At 39.5% G+C, this 27215-nt stretch overlaps 1 protein-coding gene across 2 annotated transcripts in view; it reads right to left on the bottom strand.

Annotated features, from left to right (window-relative positions):
• The window catches only part of ADAMTS3 (ADAM metallopeptidase with thrombospondin type 1 motif 3), a 268531-nt gene that overhangs the window by 50812 nt on the left and 190504 nt on the right, over positions 1-27215 (bottom strand). For both annotated transcript variants that reach the window (XM_020885342.2, XM_070458309.1), the window contains one exon: positions 9452-9651. In XM_020885342.2, the coding sequence (XP_020741001.2) occupies positions 9452-9651 (200 nt within the window). The remainder of the gene's footprint in view (positions 1-9451; positions 9652-27215) is intronic.

Genomic DNA, 27215 nt, shown 5'->3' with positions numbered 1-27215 from the left:
CTTGGCCTATGGGAGGGTATGTCTGCTAGGTAAATAAACGTCTGGAGGGCTGATGTGAATTCAAATGTAAAGAATGGATTAAAGATAATTAAAGACAATAACCCAAATCACAGAACTGCTACATGATTTGCTCAAGTTGCCTGAACATGTATACTCCCCAGATAAATCTGCCTCCAACTCACATTCAGCATTTTCAAAAACACTAGTTAAGAAATTAAAAGCAGTGAAGGGACTGAATCATCATTAAGTAACCAATAACCACATTAGCTTGCTAATCCTTGAAAAGTCCATTAATGCTCTGTTAGGACTAGCGTACTTCCGGGAATATACGCTTTCCAGTAAAAGTATTAGGTAGGGAAGCTTGCCATATCCAGCAAAACACATCTATGAATTCCCAGTTCATTCTTCATCATAGGTGGCCAATTTTAGTACATGAGAAAACTGAATGCTCTTAATTATTAATGATTTCTTGGAAGTACAAGATTTTTTTTTTTCACACTGGGAGTTACCCTTTTTTAAATGAATTATTTTCTTTTCTCTTGGTAAATCCTGAGATTAAGGGATTTACTCAATTCTCTGCAGGGCACTGAACATTTTAATAGGCACAGCAGACCCAGATCACCTCACAGATCTTAGCAAATGACAGAGATACCTGCCACCACAAAGTGTTGGTGACAAGAAACTTCCGGCACAGGGAAGGAAAATACCCTCGTCCCCCTCCTCCAACTGCAGAATCTGCTTTATCACCCTGTTAGGCAGATCCTTCAACTAGATTGCTAGCTGATTTGATTCAATCACACAAGTAATTGAATTCTCAATTTTAGTGACTTGAATGGTATTCTAACAAGACAAAGGAACAAGTAAAGACATCAGAATTTTATTTGCAATGGATATACAAAAATGCATCAACTTTTTAACAAGGGCAATAAAGCCTAGGAGGGAGAGCAATCATTTCTGAAGACAGAAGGATCTATCCAGGCTCAAGTCTTGACTGTGCCACCCTTCAGCTTCTGACTCTGGAAAGATCACCGAAGTTCTTTACATTTCAATCTCTTAATTTACAAACTAGGACTGAAAATGAACCTATAGTTGAAGAATTTTCTCTAATTCTTGTGACTCATTTAACATCAGGACCAGACACACAGCAAAGGCTAAATGTTGTGTTAGTTGCTCAGCTGTGTCCAACTCTTTGCAACGCTGTTGGCTGTAGACCACCAGGCTCCTCTGTCCATGGGATTTTCCAGGCCAGAATACTGGAGTGGGTTGCTATTTCCTTCTCCAGTAGTATAAACCCCCATCCTTAATGACATTAAATCATTCTTCTGAATCTAGACCTGAAACTAGATTATTTCTAATATTTTCAATGATTGCATCATTAGCCTTGATTCTACACAATCTTTTGTTTTTTTAAATAGGCCACCCCATCTATGTGAATGGCACCATTATCCAGTAGTACTCAAACCAGAAAAGTGTAAATCACGATGGGTTCCTCCCTTCCCTTGAGCTCCCGATTCGATCCACTGACAAATTCTGTTGATTATACTGTGAATGTTGCTGCTGCTGCTAGCCGTGTCCTGCCCTTTGCGACCCCACAGACAGCAACCCACGTGTCCCTTTGACCATGGGATTTCCCAGGCAAGAATACTGGAGTGGGTTGCCATTTCCTTTTCCAGGGAAACTTCCTGACCCAGGGAATGAACCCAAGTCTCCTGCCACCTGGGAAGCCACTTGACTAGGCATACTCCCTTATTGTTGCAATCATCACTGTCCAGTACACTATCATCTGCCTAGACATCTACCATTGATTTCTAATTGATCTGTCTTCATTGTCCCTGGATCACTGCCATCTATTCTTTACAACACAGAAAGAGGCTTTCAATGACTTTCCACTGTTTCTCTTAAAACTGGATGCAGTCTCCTCCCATGACCTGAAAGATACTTGCCCTCTTCTTCAAACTCCACCTGACTCCTGGCATGATAGACTCAAGCCACAGTAGCTTTCTTTTCATAACTAAAACACTTGCTCTTGTTCAATGGTTCTTTCTTTTATTTTCAATTTCAACTTAACTATCATTTCTTGGGGGAACACTGTCCCTAATACCCGTTAGCCCTGTTATTCCCTTTCTAAACAAACTACTGGTTCCCTGTAGAGCTCTTATCATAACCTTTGATGTGCTTGCTTGATTTCCCCACCAATCTGTAATCTGAATATGAACAGGAAATGTCTGTTGTGTTCCCAACTAAACACTTGGTACACGGCATTAAAATATTTGCTAAAATACTGAACCAGCTATAATTGTATTGGATATATACTATGCGACTGACATTGTTTTGCATGTGTGCGTGCTAAGTCACTCGGTCGTGGCCAACTCTTTGTGATTCTGTGGGCTGTAGCCCGCCAGGCTCCTCTGTCCATGGGATTCTTCAGGCAAGAATACTGGAGTGGGTTCTCATGTCCTCCTCCAGGGGATCTTCCTGACTTAAGGATTAAACCTGCAACTCTTAAGTCTCCTGCACTGGCAGGCGGGTTCTTTACCACTAGCACCAGGGAAGCCCAGACACTGTTTTAGATGTTGCAAATATGAAGCTTAAAAATGCACAGTAACTGCACTCAAGGAGCACACAACCTATCCGAGAGCTACTGACAGAAATTCACACATTTTATTGTAAGAAGGGGATGGTTTGTGAAAGCTTCACAGGAGCTGACAGTTGACCCTGATCTTGCTAAATGAAATATTATCATAAAAGAAAAATGGAGATGAAGGGGGAGGAAGGAACAATGGGAAGAAAGTTTGGAGACAACAAAGAACAAAGGCACCAAAGATGGATTTTAATTGCCATGATATCCTCTACCCATAGCCTTGGTTCTGAACACAATGGAACTTGTGGAAAGAAGAGGTTTTCTGAAGCCAATACATTTAATTTCATCTGACCAACAATAACTGCTGTAAGCAAAATGGTACAGAATATATGTGCTGTTATTTCCTCATCTATAAAATGAAGGGATAATAATAATATGCTTCTTATGGTACTTCCAAGTGGGAAATTCCATGATTCTTGAGTTTCTTTTTCATAAGATTCTTAAGGGCAAGAATCAATGGACTGATAGCTGAATAAGTGTTTAATGAATAGATTCACTTTTACACAATTTATACTCATGTGCTATTTTTGTTTACTAGTCCCAATATATGTGGACTTCAAATTCTGACAACAATTTATTATGATTGTGAAAAGCCACACAGGGTCTACTTTCTGGGTTGCTTTTTGAAGCATATTAGGTAGGTTAATTTTAGTCAATATTAGAATATTAATACTTCTTTAACTTTTCTTTATCCTGTCACAAGTAGATATATTAATACAAAACAAAAAGGAAAGCTTTGCAAGAGACAAAGAAAGGATAACAATAAGATAGTAATGCCATCAACCTTCATCACCAAAATGTGTAAAAGTGAATATGCAAAGAAAAAAAAATCATTCCCAGAGTCAAAACAAATGCTAAGTACTAGTTAGGTGTTGCAGTGGCTGAGAGAAATTCTAGCTTCTAAAAGGATTAGAGTAGATGGAACATGTGCCTTTTATATCCTTTTGACTTTCACTTAATAATTTGGTAAAAGTTATCCAGTTCCAGAACAACAACAGCAAAAAATGGCATGATCCTATAGCACCAGCTTCTACTTCTTTCAAATCAAACTAACATTTAGAAGAGTGGTCTTCATTTCATCATCTTTACCAAAATCTGCGCTTCCTGGTCTTAATCTACAAAGAATTTCTTTATATTCTCCCAATGTATTAAACATAGCAAATATCCATCCATTGTTGGCTCAAAAACTATAAACAGAAGTAAACAAAGAGGAGCAATCTCTCTGGAAAGTTCTATAATTGCTATCTAAGTTCGTTTTCTTATTTTACATTAATCTCTTTCATGTAACCTGTATGTAGTCAAATTCAAATATATGCTGTGCATCTATTTGAAACTTCGAATATTCAACTATCTTCTCTGACTGGAATTCCCTGTTGTTCATCTTCAAAGATCTAACTTCTAACATTCAAGCATACTTCTTCATATCTCTAGTTCAAAGACAACCCTAGTATTCTTCCTCCATAGCACAGATTCAATACTTGCTTTCAGTCAATTAGCACTTTTAGATGATTTTATAATATGAGAATGGATTGCATTTCCTCCTCCAGGGGATCTTCCCCACCCAGGGATTGAACACGCGTCTCTTGCACCTCCTGCATTGGCAGGCTTGTTCTTTACCACTAGCGCCACCTGTTATAAGGATGCCACTTGGAAGGCGGATTTCCTGTAGGGATGGCAGTGATGCTGGCTTCTGGCCAGAGGTCTCTGATTTTCACCGCATGAGCCACACCACAGAGATGCGTGAGTATTCTTACAGCATGGCAGTTGCTTTCCCCCAAGGTTTTCTTCTGCCCTAAATACTGGGGTAGACTTTTTCTCTTTAAGATGCTACTGGTCTTTGTCTGTTTCCTGAACACAATAGGCTTTGTTGCACCTCTCCCAATAAAATGCAAGACCCTTACTTTTTGGAGAAAATGGTCCCAGGAAGGGAGCAGGGTTTTGTGTCTGTCCCTCCCCCCTACTCCTGATTAATATTGACAATGAAATCAGCTCAGTGAGGTCTGTATCCCTTTCTCTCCAGATTCTGGTCCTGGCTCACAGGTGGCAAAAGGCTCACGAGATTGGATGCTGAGATGGGTTCCATCCTAGGCTCCAGATATCACCCTGAGCAAATCCTTTGATGTTTTCTGCCCTGAGATTCTGGGAAAACTGGGGCATCAAATGGGGATGGGGACTGTGCTGCCCTTGTTTAAATCCCCCACAAAATTGCCGTTTTGTTTTGGGGCAAGCCCTGTGTCTGTCAATGATTCATGGCAGATACTTGCAAACATGTCATCTTTATTCACATCACATGATGAGCCTTCTGCTTCCCTTTGTAGAACTTAGGGGGAAAAGCAAATTGTGGGAAGAGCTTTGAGTTCTTTACAGCCAGTGTCAACTGGCCATCTGCTAAGCTCCTTCTCAGTTCTAGACGTACTATGTTCACACTCTCCTTTCTTCTTTAGAATTTGCCTGTGAGCACAGCACCGCTATTCACATTTTCCTAGTGAGGAAACTGAGAAGTTAGTACTTGTACAAAGTCTCCCACCATATAGTGCTAGTGGCAGGCTTAGACTCAAGACTATCTTGCCTTTCCATTATTGTCTTGCACCTCCTACATATTTAATTATTTTTACATGATGCATACAACTCAGGAACAGGCAAATGTAAGAGATACAGAAGGCAAGGTTTGCAGGGAGAGGTAAAAGCTTCCATGCTGTTTCCAGCTCTCGCCCTCCCAGCACTGTGATGTGTTCACCAACACAGAAGCTAGTCCCTGTCTTTTATTTTTTGTCCACGCAGCATGCGGGATCCTAGTTCCCCAACCAGGGATAGAACCTGCTTCCTCTGCATTGGAAATGCAGAATCTTCACCACTGGGCTGACAGAGAAGGCCCTTTCCATGTCTTCTTTTAATGATTACCATCACTGTATTATCATTACCTCAGATTGTTTTACTAACTTCAAATAGGTGTAAAAATTTACCTCAATTTTATAGACATTTTAAAGCCTCTGTCTCCTCTAGGGGAAAAAAAATGTCACAATAGTTTTCACCTTGCAATATACTTGAAAAAATACTGACACCCAATAAATGCTAAATTCCTTTCTAAACACTTCTTTCATTATATTGTTAAACTGATTAAAGCCTTCATGTCATTTATATTCTCTTATTTCAAATCCAAATTTTCTATCTCTAAAGACTGTTCACAATCTACCTCTATGTTATTTACACTCATTTGTTCACTTATCCATTCTTTCATTAAACAGATGTTTAACACTTAATAATTTAAGAACTCTTTTCAAAATAATAAATATGAGCATGCCTTTGAAAAGGCATTCAGTTTAAAGTAAAGAGACAACCATGAAGCAAACCACTGGGACCTAAAAGTACCACCCTAGTTCAGGAATGGCGTGCTAAATATAACCTGGTTTTGGATATGGAAACTATATTTGACTATCAGGTAAACTAAAAGAAGAGTGTATCTGCTGACTAGTTAACGAAGTTACAAGTGCCAAACGCGACTAAAGGAAGCTGTGATCTTTTCTCTACCATACGTGACAAGTCGCTTCAGTCATGTTCAACTCTTTGCAATGCAATAGACTGCAGCCCGCCAGGCTCCTTTGTCCATGGGATTCTCCAGGCAAGAAAACTAGAGCAAGCTGTTGTGAGCTTCTCCAAGGGATCTTCCCCGCCCAGGTATTGAACCCACGTCTCTTGCGTCTCCTGCATTGGCAGGCGTGTTCTTTACCATTAGCGCCACCTGGTAAACCCCCCATTTCTCCCCAAATCAATGCAAGGAAATTGACTTTTCGCTGTCAGTTTTCTTCTATAGTTTCTGCCTGAACCTCTGCGACATGTAAAGAAAGCCTTTATGTTTGTGTTGGGCTCAAGTTTGGAGAGCCATGATTTTAGATAACTATGGGAAGTCATAAAACAAGGTTAGCATAGGAGTTACTAATCATTCCAAACTTGCCATGGAAAACAAAAAAGAAAAAACACAAAAAAGCCCAACTTATTTCCTTTGCTTCAAATTTCCACAAGGTAGTTTCATTAGAATATGATTATTGGTTTTTTTCATTCCTCCCACTCTTATTTAACTGATCAGTTTGAGACAGGGCATTCTCATTTCAGTGTTACAGGTCTAAGGGTCTGCAACAGAGCAATGTCAGTGTAGAGAGGACAGGAAAAGATTCTGTCTTCAGTCTGTCATCCTTACAGCTCTCTGCCAGTCCTACAGAGGAAATCTGAAATTATGGAGTTTCAAGTTTAACTGAAAACCTGAGATTAAAGGTTTTCTATTAAACCTTTGATTTAATTGGGGGCTGGGGATAGAGGGTTGTGAGCAAGATTGTCTAATGTAAAACAAGGTTTCTAAACCTTGGCACTGTTGACATTTTAGACCAGATAATTCATATTTCTCTATTGTGTAGAGCTGCCCTTTATGTTGTAGTTGTTTAGCAGCATTCCTGGTATCTCTCACTAGTGGCAGTAGCTTCCTTTCCCAGTTACAACAACCGAAAATGTCTCGGTGCATGCTAAATCGTTTCAGCTGTCTCCCACTCTTTGCGACCCCTATGGACTGTAGCCCACCAGGCTCCTCTGTCCATGGGATTCTCCAGGCAAGAATTCTCCATGCTCTCCTCCAGGGGATCTTCCCGACCCAACACTGACAAATGTTCCTGGGTGGCAGGGGCTGGGACAAAGTGCTCTCAGCTAATTGAGAATAAGAAAAATATTTGTGGCTCTACATTTAAATGATGTGCAATTCAGCTCTTATTAATAATAAAACTATTTATTCTTCATCTACCTTTTCACTATGCCTATCATTCAGTCGATTCTGAACTTGGGAAGGGAGGGGGGACTATTATTATTACCTCCTAAAATCCTCTACATGTAGTAATTACTTTAGATGCAATGAACTTCAGTTTTAAAAATTATATTCTCTCTTCCAGTTCCATTCTCTGATGTTCAATTAGCTTTAGAATAATTTCTAGTATTGGAGATAGAGACTCAGCCTATTACCTAACTTTTTCAATGGTGTTAAAAACAAAACATCTTTTGCAATGGTTATAAAACCAAAAATGCAGCACTTTTGTGTATCCCTTGACATCTCAGCCTACTGTCTGGTGAATATACTATAGCCATTTCTACTTTCCTGTCAACAGAGTCTGTCTAGAAAACCGTGACAATCAATCCCATGAGCCCTTTGAAAACAATTTTTTAAAAAATCCAGGAAACAAATCCCTACAGACCTACTCTAACCTGCAGCTTCCTGATGGATTAGAGGATTATTGAACATCTTGTACAATATTTTAATTTTATAAATACAGAAACTAAACCCCAGGAAGGGACATGATTATCGAAGGTCACAGAGTCAACCAGGAACATAGTTAAAACTAAAGCCTCTGCGTCCGAAGTCCCAACTGAATAATCTCAACACCTCACAGATGCTCCCTCTAAAGTTTTACAGAACTTATAGTACAGTGCCTACTGCTATGTCTTAATAATAGAATGCCTTTTATTGTTCAACCTTTGCATTTTTTTGCATGACTTTTATCCTTGACTAAATTATAAGTACTGTGAGGACAAAGACTGTACCAAATCTCTGCACTACTCCAAGAGCCTTCCTAACAAGTATATCCTGACTGACTGTCTCCCTAGTGTAGAAGAAAGTGGTCCAGGGGCACAGTGAATGATGCAAGTATTAATAAAAGTAGCATCTCCAGGGGAATTTGTTTTCTGTGTGCTAAGCAGTTTTCATAACTGGGATCTGTGCCAATGAACAAATAAACATGTGTCTCAGTTTCTGCACTATTTTCTATTTCACAGAGATATGGTATATGTAGAATTTTATACATTGGCATCTAATGAACAGAATAAATGTTTAACATATGGCTTAAATATTAGAACAAATAAAATCATGATTAATAAAATTAAGAATTGTTGGCAATCTAATCTTAAGCATAGAAAAAAGGCAAGATACCCAAAGAAATCACACTAAAAGTCAAAAGCTGAAAGAGACAATAGGCTTGGGTAATACGTTTGCCAAAGTAATACGGTATTTTATCATTCTAGGAGATAAAAGATATAAAACAGAGCATACTACTATCTTAGTTATCTTTTAGAAGTAGGTAACTTATGTATTATTTTTCCTCAACTGCTCTGTGCCAGTTCACATGGGGAAAAAGGACATCAGTTTGAGGTTACTGTCTAAATTTCTTCTGGATAAGATTAAGGCTCATAAGGAAAGAATAGAGAACAAATTCAGAGTCCTTTATAATTCCAGGGCAGCACTGTGCCAAGAGTTGACTGTGCTTTGTATGTACATTACATTCAACTGCATAATGGTGAAAAACATTGCTCTATCCAAAAGCTCTAAAAGCAAGCATGCACACAGAGTTATTAGGCCTACATAATTCCTCATCATCCTGGGATGCAAAATGATAATGGAAAGATCCATCTCATTCTTTGTGGTCCACATCAAGTCAGGTGGACAAAGTCCTGAGAGTTTTGATTATCCCCAGAACCAAATGAAAACCATAATTGATGTTATAATTCCAGCCCATTATAACATTTTAAATTTAAGATTTCTCTTTGATGACAATGGATCAATAGTTGATCACGCAAAAGAAAATTTCACTTCATGTTTCCTTTAGTTTTGCGTCTTGTATGTTAAATCTGTAGATCAGTGTTTGAATTGAATGCAATTACGTGCACATTTTGAATGTGGGGTGTAGTCATGGAAGACCTCATAGAGGTTTCCAAGAGACCAAAGCAAAACAGAAGTGAATTAAAAGATCAAAAAGCCTCAGAAAGGGAGTCACTACTCACAATGTTCATCAGGGTGAGGAGGTAGTTTTGGACGTGCTCTTTGCCATGGAAACGGACCACAGAGTCATCCACTCCCAGCAGAACCTCGATGTTGTAATCATTTTCTCCTGCGTGTCTGCGGCGCCTCATGGTTTCATTCAGCTGCTGGTCAATACTGCTGTAAACAGTACCTAGATCATCAAGGCCTTCCAGATCCGACTCTATTAAGAAACAAAAGGAATCCAGGCATTTCAGTTTTCCCAGTGGGCCTTCTAAGGACTTCTTACAAAAAAAAAAAAGGATATTCTTGGGGCGCCTATCATTATCATCCACAGTCACCAAGATGCTGCATGTCAGTTTATGCCTTCAATAATGTGCACATGCACATGTGATCAGACAGATGTCCTGTAAACTCAACATGGAACAACACAGGGCAAAATAGTACTCCTGCGCAGAAAGCAGTGCAGGATGTATGGTTGCGGGAAGAACAGAGGAGTTCCGATTTCCTCCAGCTGTATCCTTGGTGCAGAGCACAGGAAATGGGGATATAGAACATGTGTGGGCTAAGCAATTATTAAATAAATGGAGGCTATTAATTTCAAAGTCACAGATTGATAAGTTTACAGTGGTTAGCTTAAGTTACTTTCATCATGGACTATGGTATTTGCATCACATAAGTCCAAATTGCTTCTTTTTCCAGTAGCCTCAGCTTAAAAATAAAATTATAGCACAGCAACACAACAGCATTTAGTGGTATGATGATCATACCATATATTACTTTATTTTTTATAAGTGTGGTTTTCTAGTGAATGCTGCTAGGCAGACACTACAGGTCTTCCACGTTTTACTGGCCTTCATCTGGATAGCAGTCCGCTTTGATAGGTATATATCCGAATCTGTGAGATACTTAAGTTAAAAAATCAGTCACAAAATTAACTATAAGAAAAATAGAACTATAAAAATTTTATTTTATGCTGTGGAAGGAATTTAATTTTTTTACTTTCCAAATAGATATACATATACATAGACACACACAGAGTGATATACAGATAGCCATACACATACATATCTCTAGAATATCTTTCTATCTACTTACCTACCTGCCTGGAGAGAAAAAGAGTAAGAGAGGCATTTTCAGGTTCTAATTATCTCAGATTTCGATTATCATAGTTTTGGTGAAGAAAATGTTTTGGTGCATTAAAAAAATAAAATATATTCCTGAAATACTAAAAAAGATATTAATGAAAATTGCTAATATAGAACTGAAAGAATCCTCATTCCCATTTCAAATATATAAAACCTGGAAAGGAATTCTATTTTACATACTGTCTTGATGACTAAAACAGCCACATATCTAAAAACAAGTTTGACAGAAACAATTCTGACTCATGTTTTATACGAAGGCTTATTTAATGTTGTACTGAGGCCTGTAAGCCATTTGAATTGGTGTCTGACATTAACGAATAGACATTTTCCTCTCCACCTCTGTGGTTTTAGTAAAGCTGAGGGGGGAAAAGTGGTGTCTCTTGGTCAAGAAGATTGATGACCAAGCCTTAGCCACATGGGAATTGAATTGCAGAAGTAGAGGTCTCACTCATACTCTTTCCACTTTTAAAAAATATAGAGAAGCAGCAGTACCCTCCCCTGCAAGTCTGAGTAGAGAGGCTCTGAATATAACTACTCAGGTTAGAAAACTAGACTGTAACTCACTTTGACCCAAGCTCAAATGCTAGATCATTAGCAGCGAATTTTGTCCTCATAAGGGAATCACATTGGCTCCATGGTATGTACATAACTCTCGCCACTATCCACATCAAACAGAAAGCTTTCCTCAAAAGTTGTTTTTAAGAGTTGTAAACCCACGCTGAGAGCAGGAGACTACACCTGCAAACAACTTTCCTATTCAACCTCAGTCTCTTCAGACACTCAGAATGTGAAAGATTGTGATAGCCAGTGTACAAATAGGAAATTCATACACGAACTCCCAGTGCTAAAAATGGCTCTCTTTGGCAGAACTGTCAGTGACAGTCTCCAATGGAAATATCCCAGCAATGTCATCATGTCATTAAGTCTGATGCATGAATGAAGAAGGCTGAATACCTATTTCAGAAGGACAGTTCATCCTGCTCTAAACAAGACACCTTTGGTTTGGCCTTTGCATCCCTCCTCAAATTGGTGGTTTTCTGGTAAGAGAAGAGAATCTATTTTTTCATTGCATGAGGAACTCAAGAAGGAAGTCTTTTTCTTTCAACCATTGCTTTTATTCAATCAAGAACACTTCTGCCCCTATTTCCTCCTGTGCTGTACAATGTTCTTTTCTGGGATTCCTAAAGTGGGCAAATGTCAAACATTTACCAAAAAAAAAGACACAGTAGTGGAATAACTTGTGGTGATTTTATTTATACACCTCCACATTAATTACAAATTGTTCTGAGGCTGTGAAATATCTTCATTCACAATGAGTTTTTCCTAGTATGTCTATGTTAAAATATAATGATCAGATATACCTGGCTTCAAATCCTGGCAGTGTCACCTCCTAGCAGTATGACTTTACTTAAAACTAACCTCTCTGAGCCTCAGTTTTCTCATCTGTAAAATGGGATAATGATACCTACTTTGCAGAGTTGCTGTGATTCTGATTAACGTTAGTAAAAATAGCGTATACAGTACTTAGTCATAAGTGCTCAACAAATAGTTCTGCTGCTGCTACTATGATGATGGTTATGGTGGTGATGATTTCCCCTTAAGAGAAGGTTTCTACACTTTTTACAGCTTCCTACATTTTATTTTACATATCAAAAACAAAATGGCTATATTTGTTTTGAAATAAAGGTGAGAAGAAAATCTGGAACTAGTAAAGGAAAATATGAAATGCTGATAACTTTAGAACAAATAAGGGTAACAGTATCTCTTGTGGAGCACAAAGTAGATAAAGCAGAGGAGAAGCTAGAATGCTTACTTCCAGTTAAAATTAGGATTAAATTCAATCTTGCCTGGAAAATCCCATGGACAGAAGAGCCTGGCAAGTTACAGTCCACGAGGTTGCAAGAGTTGGACACGGCTTAGCGACTAAACCACCACCAATGAGACAAACTTTTTAGTAGATTAAAAGCCTAATATCAAGCTGGAAAGAGTTAGTTTAGAAATAGCATTGATCTTCACTCAATCCGTATTTATTGAGTACTCATGTCTGGCAGACCCTGAGAAAGTTAAAAATTCTCTACATGTCAATTCTGGGAATTACACAGTTGGATCCCTGGTGGGTCAGACGGAAAAGCATCTGCCTACAATGCAGGAGACCTGGGTTCAACCCATGGGTTGGGGAGATCTCCTGGAGAAGGAAATGGCAACCCATTCCAGTATTCTTGCCTGGAAAATCCCATGGACGGAGGAGCCTGGTAGGCTACAGTCCATGGGGTCGCAAAGAGTCGGACACAACTGAGCGACTTCACTTTCACATTCACCAGATTCATATTCAGAATGAAGCTGAATTTGTGTTCTGTAGTCACAAACAATCACACAAGCTAAAACTTGTGGAAGTGTCCACAGGTCATACACTAAGTAGACCTAGTCAGGGTATTGAGTGCATGTGCACCTACTAAGGCACTTCAATCGTGTCCAACTCTTTGCAGCTCCACTGACTGAAGCCCACCAGGCTCCTCTGCCCATGGTATCTTCCAGGCAAGAACTGGAGTGGGTTGTCATTTCCTTCCCCGGGAAATCTTCCCAACCAGGGATCAAACCTGCATCCCCTGTGTCTCCTGCATTTGCAGGCGGGTTCTTCACCACTGGTACCACCTGCAAATCCCAATGAGGGTATTAGAACATACCTAATGGCAACCCACTCCAGTATTCTTGCCTAGGGAATCCTGTGGACAGAGAAGCCTGGTGGGCTGCTGTCCATAGGGTCGCGTAGAGTCGGACACGACTGAAGCGACTTAGCATGCATGCATTGTTAATAATTCACACTTTTATAAAGCTTCAGAGTTTAAAAGCAGACACACAGACTTCCCTGGTGGTCCAGCAGTTAAGAATTGACTTGCCAATGCAGGGGACATGGATTTGATTCCTGGTCTGGGAAGACCCACATGCCATGGGGCAACTAAGCCTGTGTGCCATAACTACTGAACCTGCACTCTAGGGTGTGAGCTCCGCAACAAGAGAAGCCACTGCAATTAGAAGCTTGTGCACCACAACCAAGAGTAACTAACCACTCTCACTGCAACTAGAGAAAGCCCGTGTGCAACAAAGAAGACCCAGCTAGCGAAAAATAAACATATAGTGTTTAAAAATATAGTATATAAAAAAGCAGACACACAATTTGACAAAATTTTAGATACCTCTGTGTCTAATTCTGACATTCTCTTTGTGTCCCCATAAATACAGGAATAAGAACAATTGAAGGTGAATATGATGCTAATCGGGCTTCCCTGGTAGCTCAGATGGTAAAGAATCTGCCTGCAATGTGAAAGACTTGGGTTCAGTCACTGGGTTGGGAAGATCCTTGGAGAAGGGAAAGGCAACCCACTCCAATATTCTTGCCTGGAGAATTCCAAGGACAGAGGAGCCTGGCGGGCTACAGTCCACAGCATATCAAAGAGTCAGACACGTCTAATCGACTAACACACAAACACACACACATATGATGTTAATCATGTCCAAACACTCCCTATCAGATCTACTTTCTGCTTTAGGGACTGAGGAATCACAGAGATATCAATAGGCAAGTTTAAGAAGTGAAACTATAGTGACATTCTGTGTTGGGTCTTCCAAACTCTGGATCTCTCATGATACCCTGTTGGCATCCTGCTTAAGTAAGTGAATTTAAGGTGATTTGAAGGGCTGTGGCTGAGTTGGATAGCAAGAGTGACTGATATGATAACAGAATTAGCAGAAAAACAGAGAATCTTAAGATACCAGTTCAGTTCAGTTGCTCAGGCGTGTCTGACTATTTGTGACCCCATGGACTGCAGCATGCCAGGCCTCCCTGTCCAACGCCAACTCCAGGAGTTTACTCAAACTCATGTTGATATAGCCATCAATAATTAAGGCTCTGCAATAGCTATAGTATGCTACTACTATTTCCCACACTTCATTACAAAAACTATTCCTTAGAGCACCTTTTCAAGCTTCACAGAAATATCAAAGGCAATTCCCTTAGCACTATAGAGTGAGTTTTCTATTTTTCAAACTTTTTGGAAAATGTAAGTTTTGAAACTTAGCTTGAAAGCTCTGATAAGAATTTAGTATTTTTGAAATATTTTGATTATATCCTTTTTTGTACCCCCGCAGCTTCTGATTTGCTGTAAACAAACTTTCATGAGAAAAAAAAAAAAGATTTTATTATAAAAGCCTATTTTTATGAAAAATATGAAGTGTTTGGGGGCAAACATGTGACCAATCAAGTCATAACAAATACAGTTATCTTTAGTGTTAAATCAGAATTTTGAATTCACCAAATAGGTAAAATAGAATAAAATCTGCTTTGTGGATTATAACATTTGGGCTTAAGACATTTTCAGGATGGAATATGGCATGTTTGCATGCTTACTTATATTTATAGGAAATCTAAGTGTAGATTGGTGAAATCACTTCCCATTCTGGAAAAAAATCTTGTGATGTGAAAAATAACAGGGGGAGAAAGTTAAAACTTGAAAGGTACAAGTGCTGATCACATTCTGAATCTCTGGGGTTGGAATACAATCTTAATCATACTATGATAGAAAATATGATAGAATCATCTACCCTACAGCTATTCCTTATGCCTAAGGAAGAATGGCAATTCTAAGTGAGGTAAAAATAAACCCAGCTAAAAGTCACTTGCAGACTTCCTTGTGATTAAGGACCACACCTGATTTGGGATAAGTCAATGAGATATAAACCAAAGTACTGCTTACACCTCAATGGCTTGACATGGTTCATATGAGAGGCTTCTATGCAAGCTCCTCAAAGGAGTGTAAAAAAAATAAAAAAAAAAAAAAAAGGAATGTGATTCATCTTAGTATATGAGCACCTTTGGTCCTTTACTTAATAATCCTTCCAGCTGCTTGGCCCATGAACATGATACAGGAGTTCTTCGAGATAACCTTGGAGTCAAGGCATGTACTTGGTTTGGTAGAGTAGCTATAAAGAAGGGATCGGATACCCCAACGTTTTTATGGAGCTTGCATCCTAGCCTTGGGCTGCCTAGCATCAGACTTTGTTATACAAAGTGTAAGGGGGATAGCACTTCCATTGTGCATAGGCCATATGTGGGTTTTCTTTTATATGTCACTATATCAAGTCTTAATAGATATGACATTGACACTGTTTAATTTTATTCTATATATTCCCCCCACCCCCTGCTCTCCTACTCCTTTTGGGAAAGCAAGTTAATGTCATGTTAATAAGTGAGTGATAAAGTAAGATTCACTTTACCAAAACGTCTCACAGCAGATTTCTCTGTAGTGCCTCCACTTCAGAAAATGAGGAAGAAAATGTTTGGCAGTAACAATAAACACAGAATGGATCTATAAGGAGAAATTTGGCATTCTTCATGAACAGACTCCTGCTGTGAAAATGAAGTGACTGGAATGTCACAGCTAGATTTTCCAATTGTAGGTGGAGAACCTAAGATGAGAGCTAAAAATAGGTGTAAAATCCAACACATGTCATCTGTTGAGGTCAGAAGCAGAGAGGAGTTAAGTTATTGTGTTGACCTGTTTGTATCATCCAATAGTGATTTTTCCACTGACATAATTTAAATAAATTTATGTTGTTATTGGGCTTCCCTGGTAGCTCAGAGGTAAAGAATCTGTCTGCAGTGCAGGAGACTGAGGTTCTATCTCTGGGTCCAGAAGATCCCCTGGATGAGAGCATGACAACCCATTCCAATATTCTTGCCTGGGAAATCCCATGGACAGACGAATCTGGCAGGCTATAGTCCATAGGGTCGCAAAGAGTTGGACATGACTGAGTGACCGGGCACCTATTGTTATGATTCTAAAAAGATAGAGTAACAGCATCTCCACACATATGGGGACACCATTCTACCAAGATATAAAAGGATTCTGTGAAAAGCAGCTGAACCCTTCACCAACTGGGAAATTCCATAATGATAGTTCAAAGAAGTATATTCAGGCCAATTTATGATGTCAATTCTGAAGTTTCATTAAGTAACTGCTGCTTTTTTTTTTTAAAAAAAAAAGACATTACCATTGAATGAATATTAGTTTCCATGATTTCTTTTCCCTAAAGTTCTAATTCTAAAATACATGTTTGCTTTTGTTTTCACTGACTACTTTAAATGAAAGCATATGGTAATTTTAAAATAGAAAACGTACCTTTTAAGTAGGAAAAAAAATGTTTTCATGATTTGAGTTTGTAATCATTGGCAAACAAACAAAATAGAAAAGTCATCGCAATGTCCAATATACAGAAAGTCCTGTGTTTGTACACATGTCAGTTAGAATGTTTTTAGCTGCAAATAAAGACAACTTTAAAGTGTCCCAAGTAATCAGGAAATATATTAATTTGCATTACAAGAGGTCTAGAGGTAGGGTGATTCCTGGCTACTGAGTTCATCAGTATATCAAGTACACAGTTCTTTACCTCTTTTTATATCCTGCCATTCTTGATATACAGGCTGTCTTCAGATTAGCTTTCAGAATGGCTGCACCAATTCCCTATCACAACCAGGTATCACAAATTCTATCTTTTTTGCATGTCTTTCTTAAGAGTAGGCAAAAATCTTTCCTAGATGCCCTCTGGTACATATAACTACATGTTTCAGTGGTTGGCATTGAATCACAGGGCCATGTAAAAATCATTCAAAGATAAGAACCAAACATACACATGTCTTATTCCAATCATAAATCAACTTCTGCAACTGAAGCTGACCTCCTCTGAAGTACATGTTTAGGAAAAGTATGTGTTCATCAAGAGTACTGAGATTCTATTTTAAAAACATGAAAGCAGAAGGCCTTGAAATAAAAGAAGAGGGCGAAATGGAAGTTGCACAGGCAACTCACATTGCTGAATCCTTCTTTTCAAGTCCTCCTCTTCCCAGTGAAATGGAGAGAAGGGGTCAGGGTACCACCTTTAAAAAAAGGACATAGCTGCAAGATATGGCAGAAACTGATAAGAACCAATTAGATCCAAGATGGCAGATTACTGATTTCCAGTAGACCTTGAGCCTCATTATGTGCTCATTGTAATATATTAGTATGCCAAATGACACACCCACCAGTGCCATGACAGTTCTGAAGCTAACCATCAGTTCAGTTCAGTTCAGTTCAGTCGCTCAGTCGTGTCTGACTCTTTGAGACTCCACGAATCGCAGCACGCCAGGCCTCCCTGTCCATCATCAACTCCCGGAGTTCACTCAAACTCATGCCCATAGAGTCAGTGATGCCATCCAGCCATCTCACCCTCTGTCGTCCCCTTCTCAGCTTCAGCATCAGTCCTTTCAATGAATATTCAGGACTAATTTCCTTTACGATGGACTGGTTGGATCTCCTTGCAGTCCAAGGGACTCTCAAGAGTCTTCTCCAACACCACAGTTCAAAAGCATCACTTCTATGGTGCTCAGTTTTTTTTATAGTCCAGCTCTCACATCCATACATGACTACTGGAAAAACTGTAGCTTTGACTAGATGGACCTTTATCGGCAAAGTAATGTCTCTGCTTTTTAATAATGCTGTCTAGATTGGTCATAGCCCTTCTTCTAAGGAGCAAGCGTCTTTTAATTTCATGGCTAGAGTCACCATCTGCAGTAATCTTGGAGCCCCCAAAAATGAAGTCTGTCACTGTTTCCATTGTTTCCCCATCTATTTGCCATGAAGTGATGGGACCAGATGCCATGACTGTGGTTTTCTGAATGTTGAGTTTTAAGCCAACTTTTTCCCTCTCCTCTTTCAAGAGGAGAAGCTAACCATAAAAGGTCAAAAAGTAGGCAATTGCCCATTTCTTGGAAATCCCTGCTTCTTTCCCCAAATAACTAGAATAATCCTTCCACTCATTAGTCTATAAGATTACCCAATCCATAAAAACTAACCATGTCATATTTTTGGGATCTTTCTCTCACCTTCTGAGATGGTATACACTCGGCCTGAAAGTGAAAGTTGCTCAGTCATGTCTGACTCTTTGCGATCCCATAGACTATACAGTCCATGGAATTCTCAAGGCCAGAATACTGGACTGGGTAGCCTTTCCCTCCTCCAGGGGATCTTCCCAACCCAGGAATTGAACCCAGGTCTCCCACATTGCAGGCAGATTCTTTACCAGCTGAGTCACAAGAGAAGCCCTTTTCTCTCTAGGTAAATCCACTTCTTACTTACCACTCTGCCTCTGAATTCTTTCACTATGAAACAAGAACCTCAAATTCACTGGTGTTGACTGAAAAAAGATGTACAAATTGAGAGCTGTGAGTTAAGTTTCATTTGGGGCAAAATGAAGACTGCAGCCTGGGAGGCAGCATCTCAGATAGCTCTGAGAGACTGCTCCTCAAGGAGCAGTGGGGGAAAGTCAATATACAAGGTTTTGGTGAAGGGAGAGTACCATGAAGCACTCATTTTACAAAAGATTTTTTGTTAGTCATGAGGATCTAATGTCACCATGAAGGGATTTAGTGCTTCTTTGGAAGGACTGATGCTGAAGCTGAAACTCCAATACTTTGGCCACCTGATACAAACAACTGACTCACTGGAAAAGACCGTAACGCTCAGAAAGATTGAAGGCAGGAGAAGGCGACGACAGAGGATGAAATGGTTGGATGGCATCACTGACTCTATGGACGTGAGTTTGAGCAAGCTCTGAGAATTGGTGATGGACAGGGAAGCCTGGCGTGCTGCAGTCCATGGGGTCGCAAAGAGTCGGACATGACTGTGTGACTGAACTGAACTGAACTGAACTAGAAGATGCAAGGATTGAGATCATAAAATCTGTTCCTAAAAGCATCCAACTATCTAAAGACTGCCCCAGCAGATTCCCTGGAGCAGAAAGTGCCTCACTCCACCCTGAATTCCCTCGGGCGTGGGTGAAGGTCAACAGCTATAGCAGCATGGGGTTCAGTCTCCATAGACGCAGATGGCAAAAGTCTTTGTTGTTCAGTTGTTGGCAATGCTCTGGGTAAATGCCAGTTTGTAGTTGACACCTGGAACACCACATTGCCTAGTAACAGTGTTCCATTGGTCTCTTTTCTTTTTCTTTTGCATTCATGCATTTTATGTTTCATTTCTCTTATTGTAATCTGCTTGCCTACAGAACACTTCTACACTCTTTTGGCCCAGTAATGTCTGCATAAAGACATTCAGTTCTTTACTACTCTAGTAGTGGACTCACCACTGTTGCTTGCTCAGCTCTATTCCAACCATTTCTTGAATAAATCATTGAAATGTTTGGGTGTGGGCAGGGTTGTCAGACAAAATACTGTATTCTCTGTTTAATTCAAATGTCAGATAGATAACAATTTTTTTTGTATAAGTATGTCCCAAATATTATGATGGGACCTATTTGATTCTAAGAATTTCTTCCATGTTTATCTAATATTCCATTTTAAATGAGAATTCTATATTTTCATTTTCTATATATGGCAACTCTAGGTGTGAGGCACTGTCTTTCTCCAGGAATTCAAATAGCTACATTAATCTATACCTTCCTGGCTTTACTTCCCCACTCCACCCCTGAACACTTAGGTCTAGCAGTGGAAATTGATCCAGGCATGCCCAAGTACTATATTCCATTTCCCTGACTCTAGTAATTGGATGGGCAGATGGTTGTATATCATGGCAGTGAAACCATGATATACAACTGCTTTATTTGGAACTATTAGGAAAGAGAAGTTCTCTCTTCTGGGCTTATAAACTGGCAGAATGTAGCAGTGAAGGTGCTTGGGGTGAGCATGGGAGAGTTGTTGGTTTAAATTTAGCACAAGAAGAAGAAAGTGAAGATTATATGGAGACAATATAGTCTATTGTCTCCATAGACAACTATGGAGACAATAGTTATATTCCAATGATGTCATTGAGACTCTGGATTCAACCATTCTTTAAATCTTGATTTTTCAGTTTTGTGAGTCATCAAACAATACTACCACCTGATATTCTTCTCTTACTACTTTGGAAAACAATTCTTGCCAAAGACAGTTTGATGTTAGTTCCTACAACTGAAAATAAAAGAACCCTGATAGATAAACCCATCTATACCCCTCTTGCTATAGTCACTAATTTTCCTTCCCTTTTCTTTAATAAGCTATTCTTAGTTTATTAAAGTTCTTAGTTTATTATTAAAGTTCTCTGAAAAGGATGGTAATAATTAAATTTATATTTAATATAAATATTGTTTATAATAAAAATGTCCCAAGTTATTTATGCTGTTTATATCATTTTAAATATAAGAAATTCTCTATTAGTAATCTGTTCCCTAGTTTGTTTCTTCTGTTGCTCTTATTCAGCTAAAACCATAGTTTAACTTTGGAAGATACTGCATCCTACTAATCTGATACTGCTAGAAGTTACAGTTTTCTAAGTAAAATTTCCATATACATTTAGTTGGACTTATGGAAGTTAGGTAGTAGTAACATGTTCAGTGTAACCTTGACAATACTCTTTTAATACAAAAACTGTACTTTTATGAGATATTAAATATTCTGGAGTATGTCCTTTCACATGCAGTGTCATACGAAGGGAGAGAAATTGAAAACTGAGCAGTATTCAGTAAATCTCAAAAAAAAAAGTCTATTCATCTTTCTCATAAAACAATGTGAATTTCTCTGTTCGTTACAAGCTGGCTAAGACAAGAGGCCTACACTATAAACAAGAAAGAAAGTGTCTTCCAAGAGTAGCACCCTTCCCTTGCAAATCTGCTTATTACTTAACACAAACATGGAGCAATTTCAAAAAATTAAAACCTTAGCAAACATAGATATCACTTTACAGTCCAAAGAATACAATGTTTGAAACAGCCACTGAAAATATTTTGCACTAAGTTTTCCAGAGACTTAAGAGCTAGACTTTTTTTTTTTAAAGAATCACATTTAGCTGATAGAAAATAGGGGGCGAACTTCAGGAAGTCATGTTACAGAAGCGAAGGCAAGAAATAAATTCTATAAATCAGGTTCATTGTGGGCCATCTCTTAAAATCAACAAAAAGGCCACGACAAGCAAGAAGAAACTACTCATTCAAGAAAGAAATCATCTTGAGATAACTGAAAAAAAAAGAGAGAGAGAGACAAGAAAGATTCATTGATGTACAAACTAGTAATGATTGCATTTAAATTTGTCTTTCTAGATTTTAAAGGTCTTCTTGCAGTTTGAGTGCAAGAAGTCTAAACATTTATATGTTCAACTAAAACTGAAGAATAACATATTGGATAGATTAACATAGATGGGATGAAGTCACTGACCAATGAATTGTCATCAAAGTCAATAAATGCTGATAGTTTCTTTAAGTATCAGATGGGAAATCCAGACCACTGGCAGCAAGTCTATTTCTAAATGAGTGTGAACGGATTTCAACTCAATTCATTCAGTAATTTGAAAGACCCTCCCCTGGTGGCTCAGAGGGTAAAGCGTCTGCCTGCAATGCGGCAGACCCAGGTTCAATACCTGGGTCAGGAAGATCCCCTGGAGAAGGAAATGGCAACCCACTCTGGTACTCTTGCCTGGAAAATCCCATGGACGGAGAAGCCTGGTAGTCTACAGTCCATGGGGTCACAAAGAGTTGGACATGACTGAGCGACTTCACTTTCACTTTCACCTTCCATAGATTGGTAATATGAGGAGAATCCTCACAGATGAAAAATGTTAGAATCACTAGAAAAGGCTCATTACCTCCTTTCCTCCTGCTCTCGTTTCCCCTCCCTCCACATCCTTTCTTTCAGTTCCTTGCTCACTTCATTCCCTATTTCTTTCCTCTCTACCTTAATTCCATCCATCCATTTCCAAACATTTCTTGAGCACTATAGGATCTGATCTGGTTTCTAGGAATAAACGATGAATAAACCCAGTTTCTGTCACTGAGGTGGTTACAGCTTAACAGGAAAGAAATATAAACAGATACTTTCATACAAGGTAAAGCATGTAGCCTGGAAGAATCTGAGGACATTTCAACAGAGGAGGTGACAGCAGCCCTGGATTTTGAAAGATGCGCAGAAGTCAGATATGTGGAGATACACTGAGGGCCAATCCAGGCAAAGACATAGTGTGTGCCGAAGACCTGAACAGTACTGATACTCTCGGGGAACAGAACCTTAAAGAGGATAGAGCAAAAAGTAAAGTGAAGATTTATTTGTGTTGACAGATGTGGTCACTGAAGGAGGTTGAAGCAAGATCATGAAGAAGCTTACATATTTTGTAGATAGGCTTGGAGTTTGTTTTCTTGGGAAGAGTTCTGGATCATGCCTGTTGCGTGCATGAGTCCTAAGTCACTTCAGTGGTGTCTGACTCTTTGCAACCCTAAGGACTGTAGCATGCCAGGCTCCCATGTCCATGGGATTCTCCAGGCAAGAATATCAGAGTAAGTTGCCATGCCCTGCTCCATTGTGCCAATTATCCTGGCATAAATACGAGTAGTTTTTTCTCTCCATTTTCAAATGTGGCTCAGTTTAAACAAATTAAGTGGCTGCCCCACCTTGAGGTCTCTCAACATCAGAAGGTGATTTCTAGAAGGAGAGCTGAATCTACATAATTCTCTTGTGTGCATATAGATTTGATGGTAACAGTGAGACGGCAAGACAGGCCTCCCACGTTCTCCTGCAGTGATGCACTTTCCTAGCTGAGGACGTAGGGGTGTGAATCTGATGATGTGACAGTGGACACCCATGCCAGCGTCCTTGTGTTGTGTACTCTTGCAGGAGCTGTGAGTCTCAGTGTACTTACTGCTAGGCTCCCAGGTGAGCCTTTGGTTAAGCCAATTAGACGTACTCAGGGAAGATTTGAGCTCAGAAGTGGGAAGTGTGGTTGGGGAGACACTGTGGGGACTGGGGTTTTCTGTAGTAACATCCTAGATCTGGTTGCCAGTACTGAGCTGAGCTGTATGGTCTGAGCCAAGTATGGTCGCAGTACTGCCAGTTTGTTATCCTCAGAGAGCACCTTCAGTAGCAACTTCTTGGGGTCAACAGGTCCAGGGATAGCTCGCTCCTTCTCCCCTTCCCTGACTGGAGAAGCAGTAACAGCTGCCCAGGAGGACCAATCAGCTGCATCATTCTGAGAACTAGTCCTGGAACCCAAGCCTAAATGGTCACTCTTCCAGTCCTTCTGAGAATCTAAATGTGCACTTAATTCTTTTTTTTTTTTTTTGAGATTGCTAAATATTGAATACATATTCATTTTAATAGTTCCAGGCAAATATAATGCAGTAATCACAGAGTTAGGGATAACAGATTCACTACAGGGTGATGCTTTCAAGGGATATTCCTTAGAGAAAAGCCATCAAACTGTTGTCAGTGGATGTTAAAACAGGGAAAGTAGTCCCATGTTCATGTGTGGAGGAAGTCTTGGGAGTCACTGATCAGCTAAGATCTGTTGGGGGGGGAGGGGAGGGCATCAACAATGCAGCAACTGCTAAGGGCTCACATGATTCAAGGAGTGCTCAGCCATCCCCACTCCTACAGCCAGGAGTTCACCAGGCAGGTCAGAAAACAGCGATGCTGTGGCTCATACATCACCCATTCCGTCATTTCATCCAGCAAGTCAAACACTGTGTTAGGTACTAGACATGCAACAGTGAATAAGGCAAACTGGTCCTTGCCCTTAGTGATCCTGTCCTCAAAGAGATCCAGTGTTGTTGTTCAGTGGCTAAGTCTGACTAATTGGAACACAAGTTAAGTGATACCAGATCAATACATCCCAGAAACAAGTGATGTATAGATTAAGAAGGATGAATAAGTGGGGAAGGTTGGTTTAGTTGCTAAGTCGTGTCCCACTCTTTCAACGCCATGGGGTTTAGCCCACCAGGCTCCTCTGTCCATGGGATTCTCCAGGCAAGAATACTGGAGTGGGTTGCCATTTCCTTCTCCTAAATGTGTGCTTAATTATTTATATTAACTCCTTTCACGCTTAAAATAGCTGGTGTGGTTTCAGTTTCCTGGAACGGGGCCTTGACACATAGATGTAAGTCATTCAACAAAACTGGGCCTCACATCCAAAACCGTGTAATCAGAGGGCGGGGCTTCAGTGACCTGCAAGACCCCTTCTGCCTCCAGAAATTTTCCTTCTGTGATTCTGTACTTTAGGGAGTTTGCCTAATACCTCTATTTTTTCTCTCCCATATCCCTTAGGAACTGCTTACAATATGGCCCCTGGCTTCCATATAACTGTTTCACCAGGGTCCCTGTTAGTACATGACAGAAAATGCACCGAAAGATACAGGGTGTGTACAAGACAGGGATGAGAGAAGACCCATTCATTTAACAAACTTCTACTGGGCACCTATTACATGATGTGCCTGCATGCTAAGTTGCTTCAGTTATGTCCAACTCTGCAGCCCTATGGACTGTAAACTGCCAGGCTCCTTTGTCTTTGGGAATCTCCAGGCAAGAATGCTAGAGTGGGTTTTCATGCCTTCCTCCAGGGGATCTTCCTGCACAGGATCGAACCTGCGTCTCTATGTCTCCTGCATTGACAAACGAGATCTTTACCATTAGCTCCATCTGGGGAGACCATCTGTTGTTATGTGATAAGTGTTCTTAAGCAATATTTTATAAACCTTTTGACCTAGTCCAGGCATTTGTTTATGCAAAACATTCCTGGAAGTACATTTTACCTTTGTACAGTTTTCAGAGTAATAACGTTCACTCCCCAGCCTGTAGCTACCCATCCTTATCCTTTCCCACTCCAGGGTAGTCACTATAGCTGCTTCTTTACAGAAGCTGACCTGAGTCAAATTAGGATTTATTTCCCTTTATCTCTAATCGTCTTCCTTTCTAACCAATTTCACTTTCTTCAGTCGAGTGCATCAGCCCATACTCTCTTCACTGATGCAGTCTTCCAACTAAACATTTCATTCCTCTCTACTTTTACTTTCCCATATATCTCTTTCAGAGGTCCTTTGCTGGATGCTATGCTTGTCTCCAATTGGCTGAGAATCACCAAGCAAGGCCCTTTTTTTTGGGGGGGGGGTTTCTTTTTTGGCCCTTTGTTTTTTATACACATTCCTTGGACAAATCATTCAGTCATCAAGTTTTAGTATGTTTTTAACCCTTGAGCTACATATACTGAGTTACAAGACATTTCTACATTCTGCTCCAATGCCTTCTCATTATTATTCTCAAATGTCAACTTATCCTAACATAATGCGTTCTTCAGTAATCTTCTTGTATTCAATACCTCCTATTCAGGCAATCAAAACCCTGAGGTCATTTTTACTTTGCTTGCCTCATCAAGTCATTGCCAAATTCTGATAATTCTTGCTACACAATATTCTTAGATTGGCCATTCTGTCAGCACTTCAGACTCCAATGTCATATTCTGTGTTCTGTATATATTGGACTGTGTCTTCTCTTTCACTGTTTTGAGTCCATACTCATCCTATGTTCAGCCACTTAAATTGTCTTCTTTAAGTGTTACTCCAAGAGTACTTAGTGCAAATTTCCTTTCTTCATTAAATCTAAACCCTTTGTCACTGGCCAAAGAGATGCAGGAGACGCGGGTTTGATCCCTGGGTCAGGAAGATCGACTGGAGAAGGAAATGGTAACCCACTCCAGTATCCTTGCCTGGGAAATCCCATGGACAGAGGAGCCTGGTGGGCTAGGGTCTGTGACCTACGGGGTCACAAAGAGTCATCTATGATTGAGAGACAGAGCATGAACATGCATGCAAACATTTCACTACCTAAACTACACACCTCTTTTTGTAGCCTACTGTTAATTCTTCTCCAGAAGGGTTAACATAATTATTAGTCATCACACAGTCTACTCATTTTTGCCATTTTTCTTATTTCATCAGCCTAGAATGCTGCTCACCTGAATAAAAGAATATCTTTAAAAATCCTTAAAAGAATTGATTAAGCCTGCCCTGTTTGAGGATCCTCTCATCTGACTCTATTCAACATATTTAGCAGTCCCCAGATGACTTTATACTAACATTCTTAAAGCCAAAAGTTCAAAAAAGAAAAAATAATGTTCAAGGGTAACTTCATATGCTATATTTTTCCTCTTGTTTGATGAAAGTACAAATAAGTTCTTGGTAAAGCAAAGAATGGTCACAGATAATATAACTCACCAGAGCACGTAACTTTAACAACAAGGCTGAAAACTAGGCATATACTACATAGTATTTGTTATTAATAACAGTTGTATTCACATAAGAAGCATATCATATATTAGAGTTAGTGCATCTTTAACCTATTTGCTTTGGAACACTTCATTATATTGATTCCATGGTAATGCGGACAGAGTGACATAAATAAATATTCCTGAATGATACTTTTGTGAGTAAAAGTGACACCTGATAATGATTGTATCCACGTTTTTAAATGGGGAAATGTGCTAAAAAGTAGTCCAATGAATCTGAAACAATAAATGTCTGTTAAACAAATGAGTAAACAAATCAGCGGCTAAGTAATTTGAGTTTAGAGAAAATGAGGACTTAGATGGATCATAATGCATCAATGCACAAAAAGTAGACTAATGGAAAAGAAAAACATAACTAATTGTTACTGAAGTTTCTAGTGGTACTAGAAGTGATATCATCAAACAAAAACTGGGGCTTTCCTGGTGGATCAATGGTTAAGAATCTGATTTGCAATGCAGGGGACACTGGTTTGATCCATGGGGAAAATTCCACATGTTATGGAGCAATTAAGCCC

This window comes from Odocoileus virginianus, chromosome 29, assembly GCF_023699985.2.
Source record: "Odocoileus virginianus isolate 20LAN1187 ecotype Illinois chromosome 29, Ovbor_1.2, whole genome shotgun sequence".
NCBI lineage: Eukaryota > Metazoa > Chordata > Mammalia > Artiodactyla > Cervidae > Odocoileus > Odocoileus virginianus.
Note: the sequence above shows the minus strand (reverse complement) of the source record. Positions and strands in the feature narration are given on the sequence as shown.